Raw genomic sequence first — 9,329 nt, forward strand, 5'->3', positions numbered from 1 at the left:
TCAAATTTGCACAATTTTATTGGCATAAAATATATACATGACGTAAAAAAGTGTAAAAACATGTAAGAAATGATAAGAAATTATTGCCCTATCCATGTGAGGAAAAGACATTTAATGGACAGCTGACCATAAACCGACTGGATAAGCGATTGAATGTGCAGCTTTCCGAGCATGGTAGGAAAATAAAACACCTTTGGCTCCTTGTAAGAGGTCCAGCTGAATAAAGCATCAAGCACTCTCTCTACATCTCCTACACCCACCCTGCCCATACATCCCTCTTTGTAGCGGAGGAAGGGGGAAGAGGAGGCGAAGAAGTGCAGAAGTAGGGAGAAGGCAGAATTGCTGCTCTCTCGTCTCGCTGAGGGGGAGGAGTGTATTGACCACTGTGTATGAAGCAGGAAAGAGTAGAGGACCACTAGCCTCCACAAAGAAAATGAAGAGGACTTGTGATCTTGCTCGGGGCAGAAGAGGGCAACCAACAGATCAAACTCTTCACTTGCCTGTTGAATTGTCATGGTAGCTGCTAACAGAAGCCAAACAGTCCCTCAATTTGTGTCCAAGCTAGTGAACACACACATCCAGAAGCTTGTCATGCACATACATGCCTCATGTGGAAGTTGACCACGTACTCTGCATTGGTGCGCTGTACAGAGATGGCAAAAGGTTCAAAAGGGTGGAAAGTGAAGGCAACCAGGCGGCGCACAGCATGATTTACCGGCCGTCCCAACAGGCCAGCCTGGATCTTAAACTTCAACAGGCCAGAGTCCCGAGCATAAAACCTTGTGGGTGACAGAGACAGAAAACAGGATCATTTGAGTATTCATCTAGTCCAGCATGTAGGTTTCTGTATGCTCATCCAAGTCACACATAGTTTGTCCTTCTCCAGGACTGATTGGAAGAGTAAAGTTTCACAGATGAACGCATAAATTCAAATCTTAAAAAAAACAGGAACTTTAACTTCAACCGGTAAAAAATTAATTATCATTTCCACAACCAATTTTTTTTTCCATTACTTTTTCTGTAGCAATGTTCTCAAGTCTAAGTTCCTGTTTTTGATGTCTGACTGAAGCCGTTTTCACATTTGCACTCCTAGAAATGTCTAGAAAATGGCCTGCTCCCATATACTGGTCTGATGGGACAGGGGGTCTCCTGAGGCAATACATGACGCAAATAGAACGACGCAGAAGTGGTGGACAAAGCAACAGAGTCCGCTATGTGACCCTTTAATGAGAATGTTTGCCTTTATATCAATGCTATGTGTAGGTCGGCAGAATCACATTATCAAGAACAGAGCGAAAAAGACATACTGTCAACAGTGAACATAACACAGCAGTTTAATTTCACGCACCGATCACGAGGGATAAACTTAACCACCCCTTCACACTAAATCAAAGAGAATTAACCGATATCCTGATGGTTCTCACATCAGCTCACTCTGACTTTCTGCAGAAAAATACTAAGGGGCTGGCAGGAGTGAAAAATGTGCCTGTTTGTGTTCACACATGCAGCTCTTCCTGCAAATATCAGGAGTTTTTCAGGAGTTTTGTGCAAGTGTGAAAGCACTATAACAGTCCAAATCAATGTGATGTGAAGGTAACTGCCATTAAAAATTGATCAAATACACAACTTACTGAAAATCATTTAAGCTTCATGAATAATGTTCTTAATAGTCCTTAGGGATGTATGTTAGTAGTTATTCATAAGATTGTCTTGACAATGTGATTTCGTTCCATATGAGAAAAAGATGCTCATTCACTCTGATAAGACTCTGTACCTGATAGGATGGTCTCCGCAAGTCTTTGGCCTCTCCATCACTGAAACCCACTTGTCATCATAGCTGAAGAGGGAGAGATCGAGGTAAGGACTGCTGCTGTAGGACTGGGCACTGATAGGCAGCTGACCCAGCAGTCGACGCACTGCCTCGGTGTGCCCGCCATACTTTGCATTTACTATGGTGTCCTTGAATCTGTGGCACAGACATAGAGCTAGATCAGGATAACTGCACTAAATCAGTCAAAAAGAGAGGATTCTTTATTTATCACTGAATAAGCAGCTTCTTTTGATACTGTAGTCTTAAACTCAATGACATCCAAATCGTCAGAGCTATACAGACTGAAACCTTGGCTGGTTCATTACCTGGTGACAAATGTTTTTAAACATCATATACTTCACAGAATGAGATTCAATCATGTGGTTTTATCTGGTTTTTTTTAAGTATCAAATTGTGTATCAAAGTAGCATACTCTTTCCACAAGCCTCATGCTGTCTACTGGAGGTACTGCAGCATTAGGCACTTCCCGTTGCCTTCTTTTCTCAGCCCAGTTCATTGCTGCTTGAGCATACCAGCGTAAAATCTTCAGAAGAGGCTTCAATACCTGAACTAGGCAAACCTATTTTGTTTATTCTATGCAACTTGCAGCCATTAAAGATGCGTTAACGCAGAATTAAACTGAGTTGTGGTTCAGTTGTTTTAACTTTTACACTACTCATCTCTCTTTACTTGGTTCTGGTAAAAAAAAAAAAAAAAAAAATCACATTGACTTCCAAGCTGTACAAATCTGGTTTATCTGATTTACTCGCTTACTCAATGTCTCCTCTACTTTTCCAGACATTCATTTCGCTGTTCTATAACCCAATTCAAAGCTCTTTTGCCCACTCAAACTGTACTTCTCTTCGGTCTGTTTCGCTCTACTCCCCCTCCCAATAGGATTTTGTCACCTTCACTGGCAAGTCAAACAGGGAAATTCAATTAGAGGTCCTTTAGCCACACTGTGCAGCCTAACACGTGTCCATCCAGGTTCTTTTTTAACAACTCCATCCTTCACTTCCAGACAATTTCTGCTGTTCTGCCTTCCTGCCTACTCACTGTATTCCACTGTCAATGTCCCTGATGTTTGGCTGCAAACTATTAGCTGCAGGTTTTGTGTCATTTAGAGAACATCAGACCAAGCAGCTTGCTTGCACAATATTTGTAGAACTGAAATATATGAAATATGGAAGAAAAAAACGTCTATTTTATTCACCAGTTTTAGTTAGTGAACAGTACACTTTTTTTTTTTTATAGATCTGTACCTTCTTTGGACCTGACGTGCGTAGTTGTTGGATGAAGCAGAGCAGGGGAACTGGACAGCCTGACTATGCAGCGTAGCATTCCTGAACAGGTCACAAAAGTTCTCAAATAGCTCCAGCAGCTGGTCCGAGGTGTTCTCAAAAACGGCCAGCACCTCTGTAGAAACCATGTTGTACACAACAAAGAAAGACGGCTGTAGGAGAAAGAAGGGGGGGGGGGGGGGTTGATTTGCAAGGTAGTCAATAAGCTGAGACTTCATGCTAATTAACGTACAAGAGGAATATACATCTTACGGCTCCTACAATAGACACAAGAGAGGCATGGGAAAGCCTCAAAGAGGACAAAGAAAGAATAGATATTTAATAGATTTGATATCTTTCTACCTGGGAGGGGTCAGTAACTCTGAGTGTGACCACGTCTTCACTGGTGTATTTAATGAACAAATGATGCTCATCCAACAGCTGCATCTTCCACATTCTCAACCTCCTCAGCTGATCGAAAAACTGGAAGAATCTGAGGACAAAACCAACAGCTGGGTAAATACAACTTATTATAAAACTACAACTCCCATGGCTTGTTAAGCGTGCTGTACGTGTTGTTGGAATACAAACTGAACACAATGACACAGGATTCAATAAGTCTCTACTTAAACTTTTTTTGTACGACATAAATGCCTCACAATCAAAGATGACGTTAGCGATCGTATGCTGCAAGCGTTAGCTGGCATATTAGACTTTATTATGTTAGTATAGTTATCTAGCAGTTTGAATACGGAAGCCTTGTTCTCACCAGCTCAGAATAAACCCAGATAAAAAGATAAATTCTCTTGAACAAAAAAAAAATAAATACACTATGAGGTCTGTCCAAATCCTGGCATTAGAAGACCACACATCAGCCCAAACAACATCATATTATTTTTGTAAATTATTGTAAGAAACTACTGTTTTGTGTGTATTTTCATAAAAATGGGTAAAATATGCAATTTTAATACATTTTCAATTTGTATATGTTTTTGGAAGGAAGCTCCCGAACAGTGTCTTGCACAGGGGGTCCCATCCCCCACTTTGGAAACCACCGCAATACATAGCAGTGCACATTTTGGCGGTGTGACTTTAGTGAACATGATTAGACATCACTTAAATCGTGGTAAAGAATCTTCTGCATTGTAGGAGACTCAGACTGGTGAGCAACTCTAATATTATTAAAAACCCAGAAACCAAAAATGAAATTTGGGCCGTGAAGTAAAGAACCATTAAAAAACTGTATGCTGCATGGCAGTAATGTTGTATACCTCCTCTTGGCCATGGGGCTGCCGTCCTGCTCGGCCCTCCTCCAGAGGTAGACCAGCAGCCTGTGCTTGAGGGAGTTGATGGTTTTGTCAGTGTACAGGCGAGGGAAGCCTGACTGACTTTCAGCCTGAGCCTCGGTGTAAACTGCTGAAAGAGTCAGCAGGTCGTCCTCATAACAAAACCGACCAATAGTCCGCACATCTAGAAATGTTCCCTCTGCAGTGACCTTTGAAGAGAAAAGAAGGGATATTGTTTTTAATCTGTTTGAACAGAAAGTAACCTAAACACCACATAATTATAGTAAATGGTGAGTTAATAGAGAACAATTTGATACAAAGAGCAGATGGGGATGTGGGCAGGTCAGGACTTTATGTGTGTGTGTATGTGTGTGTGTGTGTGTGTGTGTGTGTATTCAGAGCAAATAAGCACACTAATGGCATGATTACAGGGCTTCTGCTGGTAAATCATTGGTCAGGCACATCACTTTGTTAGCCATGATTAAACTCTGTAAGTATATGATTAGTGTAAAACCAAAGTTACATCACAAAGTGTTAGCCGGTGCACCGTCACAGCACACCTCCTTTTGATGCATGGAAAACCTGCTTCATTTTACCGCCCATATTAGATGCCACAATAAAGAACCCATGTATAGCAATTTAGTTCTTCCCTTGCATGGATGCCAACTCATAATAACTCTGATTTTATAAGCAGGATGAACTTCATTATTTGCAAGAAATCCATTTTAAGATGACATACTTTCTTCATGAGCTGATAAAAATCTCCCCAAAATTACTCACTGACCTGTCCCCAAAAGAACATGATTTAGAGATTTAAAAAAATCCCTGGAACAGTCACAAATAAATACAGATGTGTGTGATAAAAGCGTCACCTGAAACACATGAATGGTCTGCTGCTGGACTGACAACACAGCCAGGATGTTCCTATACAGGTAGAGGCCCTGGTTGTGGGACAGGATGATCTTGTCACACTTAAAGGACCTGGTGTCACACAGCCTGCCAGTGTGGAGGTCAATGATGTGGAGGGAGTAGTCCTCTAGAGGGGACCGGGGGTTGGGAGTAACAGATTCGTTATTCCGATACACCTGGCGGGACAGAAGAAGGGGCACCATGACACTCATGCTACATTTGTCTTGAATTAGAATATATAGGTTTGGCGGCGTCAGTACCTCAAAGAAATAAGGTGGTGGCTCCTCTGGGACATACACAGCTGACCCAACAATGACATAGCGGCAGTCGTCTGTGAAAAGGCTACACTCCCGGTTGAGGTGTTCTCCGTTTGAAGCAACATTTGTAACGTGGAGCAAAGAGAAGAAGCGCTCAAAGAGGCGGCCCCTGATATTGAGTGAGCGCTGGTCGTTGGCTGTCAGAAGAGTTTCTCCCTCTTGGCCTCTCAACAGGTCCTGAGCAGCCTGGCAGCCTTGATATTCATATATCTGCAGGAGGAAGGGTTGAGAAAAGGTTTAGAGGGGTTTAGCGAAACAACATTTTGTTAAGTAACCCTCTGTTGTCTCCTTACCTCCAGAGAAGTCTGGTCAGAGGAGAAGGCGATGAAGCAGCGTCCATCTGGTGAGAACTTTCTCAGGAAGCACGGGGGCTTTTCCACATTGACCACAGTGAAGTTGGGGAAGAGGTTCTGGTGGAAGCAACGAACTCTGTACCAATGAGCTCCTGGTCGTCCTGAGCAGATCCTACGCCTCTCCAGGCGATAGACCACGTTTTGATTCTGGATCCGTCTGGGCTTCAAGGTTTGAGTGTCATCATCCATTGCAGTGATTAAGGATTGGTCTTAAACAGGGAAATGACTTCATCACATGGACATGCCTGTAAGGGGGGATATCTGGGAGAAAAAGAAAAAACAAGAGATGAGGATCAGATGAATAGTACATTTTTTTGTAAAACATGTTTTAGTTCTCAAATTACATACTTGACATGAGAGTTATTGACATGTTGATAAATAGATTCACAGTTGACTTGATGAAGTTAAGTATTAGTATAAATGAAGTAAAAGTAAAACATCTTTGTTGTTTAACAAAAGCAAAGACTTGCTTGCATTCTCCTCATGACTGTAAACCTTTGAGATTTTTTTTTGGCTGAGTAAAAAAAACCTCACTGAAGACAGATACCTGGCCTCACATGAAACTTAGACTTAGACTTTCTTTATTGTCATTCAAACTTGTACTTTACGGTGCAGATAAGAACGACATTTCGTTGCATTTGGCTCGTTGTAGTGCAGAGATAGCAGCAAGTATTTACAACAACTTTGATCATTCATTAAATATCAAGTGTAAATTATAATTGAAGAATTTGCTTCTCAGTTTTTCTTTTGTTTATGAAGTAACAAATCCTTTACTCACATGAGCAATATAATAAAGCAAAAAACAAGGGACAAGACTGATGCACATGAGGTGCTGACTTTTAGGGCCTGGTACATGATTAAAGTTACAAAACACATTCCAATATGTGTGGAAAATCCTCCACATTCCCAGCTTTTAAAGCAGGCTTTCTGATCTTGATTTGTAAAATGCAAGAGACTCATTATGAATGTGTTTATGAAGGAGCACAGGACAACACATTTACTGTAACAGGGAAGAGAAGACCTTTCTCCACTCATCTGGGTCTGTTTAGACTCTGACCACAGCCAAACAGACAATAAGGAGCCATCTATAACTACATCAATAAACCTCTGACATAGTGCGCATTTACCCACTTGATGCTTTTGAGAAGCCGAGCTGGTCCTCCAGAACAGCTGATCGAGTAAACGTGAAGTTTGGCAGACGAGCAGGTCACGTTAGCTACCACCCGCTAAGTGGTACCTGAGCAGGTGGAGAAAGGGGTCGTCCGGCTCGTCTTATGTCGAGAAGTGCACCGTAAACGTTAAGTTAAAACCTGTAGTTGAATAAGTCACACTACAGCCTTTAAAAAATGAAAGCGACAAGCAGCCGCTATGTTTGTGACCCGTGGAGGAACCGCAGAAGAAGAATCGGAAGAGAGCAGCGAAGAAGAGCGCTGCTGTTTAAACAGCGACACCACGTCCTCCTCAGGTGTAAAATGATATTGCAACCTGTATAAGTTGTGTCTTCAAGTCAATGGCTTTGTGATATGCTCTGCTACAAAAAGCCACCAAAACCATGGTGATGTTTAAGTCTTTTTAACACAATATAATTCAATGAGTATGACAAATAATGTAGGCTTACTGTATGCTTTTTGATTACTACAATTCTACAATTCACTTAGCAGACGCTTTTATCCAAAGCGACGTATATCAGAGAGTAAGAACAACACAAGCAAGGAGAGAGAAAAAAAAGGGAACAATGTCAGTAAGAGCAAACGATCACCTTTGAGTCCGATTGGACACACAGGTGCTGACAGGTATTGCACAGAGGCAAAGCACAACATTACTCACATATATAGGAAGCAATAGGCTGTTAGAAACATTCAATTCACAATTTAAAAAAAGAAAATTGCAATGGACGGCATTTTCAGGTAATATTCACAGTGGCTGAACCAAACACACACCTGCTGATTTCCCTGAAGTGGCCATTTACTGATCAGTTGGTGGGTTTGCAAGTGAGGCGCACAAGTGCCATGGCAAACTTTAAACACAATTATAATCGCTTCAGCTAAATTGGCAGACAAAAACAGTAATTCTTTGGCTACTGTACCGTGTATATAACCCTTGTTTGTTTAGCCGATTTAATATAATACATTTGTTTTTAACAGCATGTAACAGAGTGAAGCAAAGGTGACTGGATTTTCGCTCCCCATAATGACATGTAATTAATTTTGATTATAACCTCTCTTATGAGGCATGTTCTTACAGATTCAGAAAAGCATTATAAAAAGAAAAAGAAAAGTGCCCAGAGAACATTGGTCTTGAAGACTGCTAATGGGTCTTTGTGCAAATTATCCCTGACCAAAGAGTCTCGTTTGAATGTTGTAATTTTCCATAAAAGCACATGAAGTGTGCATAAAAGGCCAGTTTGAAAAGAAAAATGAAGAAATTAATGGAGGTAAAATGTGAAATTATCCACTTTGAAATCTAATGGCATTTTCTTTTCCAACCATGCCTGATTAAACCTGTGCTTCAAAATGTGGTTGTGTGTGTCTGTCATTGTGTAAAGTTTGTGTGCAAAAGTACCCATGTTTTAGCAGAACCTGTTGTGTCTTGTTACTCACAATGTGTGTTGACATGTTTTGTGCGCTACAGCAATAACTCACACAGTAAGTGTAGAAACTCTGTTCTACCCTTGCTTGTTCTTCTGCTATTAAAAAAATAGCTATTAACCACACACTGCAGGACCCTCGCCTCAGCTTTTAGCCAAAAAACAAGGTGCTTATTTAAGATCATTTTTTCATCCTTGTGTGCTTTTTCACTGCCCAAAGTGGACAGTGTCTACACTTCACTTCTCTTTCTCCAGGTGAAACAGCACAAAAATGTTGTTCTTAACTGCATACCTACTATCATCCTACCCTAAAATGGTAGGATGCAAACCTGAGAAGACCGGAGAATTGAATTGTTTCTTTTTTTTTTCACATTCAAGTGAAATAAGGGATTTTAAAGTAATACAACCAGGGCATGCGCTGACTTTCGGCGACATCAGATGTCTTATAAAAGCAAACCATTTATAAGAGAGAAACATCCATAGCTCTGGATATCGTACAAATTTGCTCAGCATCCTCTCTGTAGGGAATTTTAGCTCCTACCTCCGGCGTGAGATACATTACCAAGGGCTAAATCCAACAGGATAAAAATATATTTCATCAGTCATTATACATCAAAATTTGAATAATGAACCAGTAGAAGCATTTTATTCTTTACAGCTGATGTCCGATGGTGGGTTTTTTTTAGGACAGCTTTAAGTTCATGTTTCCCTTAATGTAGGCTATACTTGTTTACCTATAACCAGGTAATTAACCAAGTGAGATCAACATCTCATTTACAAGGGTGAC

The 9,329-nt window shown here is 40.9% G+C and overlaps 1 protein-coding gene across 1 annotated transcript; it reads right to left on the reverse strand.

Annotated features, from left to right (window-relative positions):
• On the reverse strand, positions 1–6,230 carry det1 (DET1 partner of COP1 E3 ubiquitin ligase). Its single transcript, XM_061036264.1, has 8 exons — positions 5,896–6,230; positions 5,546–5,812; positions 5,249–5,461; positions 4,362–4,585; positions 3,454–3,583; positions 3,073–3,263; positions 1,775–1,966; positions 1–779 (listed from the first exon to the last, which is right to left on the reverse strand). Exons 1-8 carry the CDS (start codon positions 6,142–6,144, stop codon positions 590–592), a joined length of 1,656 nt encoding a protein of 551 aa, XP_060892247.1. The 5' UTR covers positions 6,145–6,230; the 3' UTR covers positions 1–589.
• Positions 6,231–9,329: the final 3,099 nt, after the last annotated feature.

The sequence above is a fragment of the Labrus mixtus genome, chromosome 4 (assembly GCF_963584025.1).
Source record: "Labrus mixtus chromosome 4, fLabMix1.1, whole genome shotgun sequence".
NCBI lineage: Eukaryota > Metazoa > Chordata > Actinopteri > Labriformes > Labridae > Labrus > Labrus mixtus.

Coding starts and splice junctions, on each gene's coding strand:
- det1 (XM_061036264.1), bottom strand. CDS start 6,144: ATGGATGATGACACTCAAACCTTGAAGCCCAGACGGATCCAGAATCAA. Junction 4,586..5,248: donor AGACCATTCATGTGTTTCAG/GTGACGCTTTTA, acceptor TTCTCTTCAAAG/GTCACTGCAGAGGGAACATT. Junction 1,967..3,072: donor GCACGTCAGGTCCAAAGAAG/GTACAGATCTAT, acceptor TCTGTGCCACAG/ATTCAAGGACACCATAGTAA.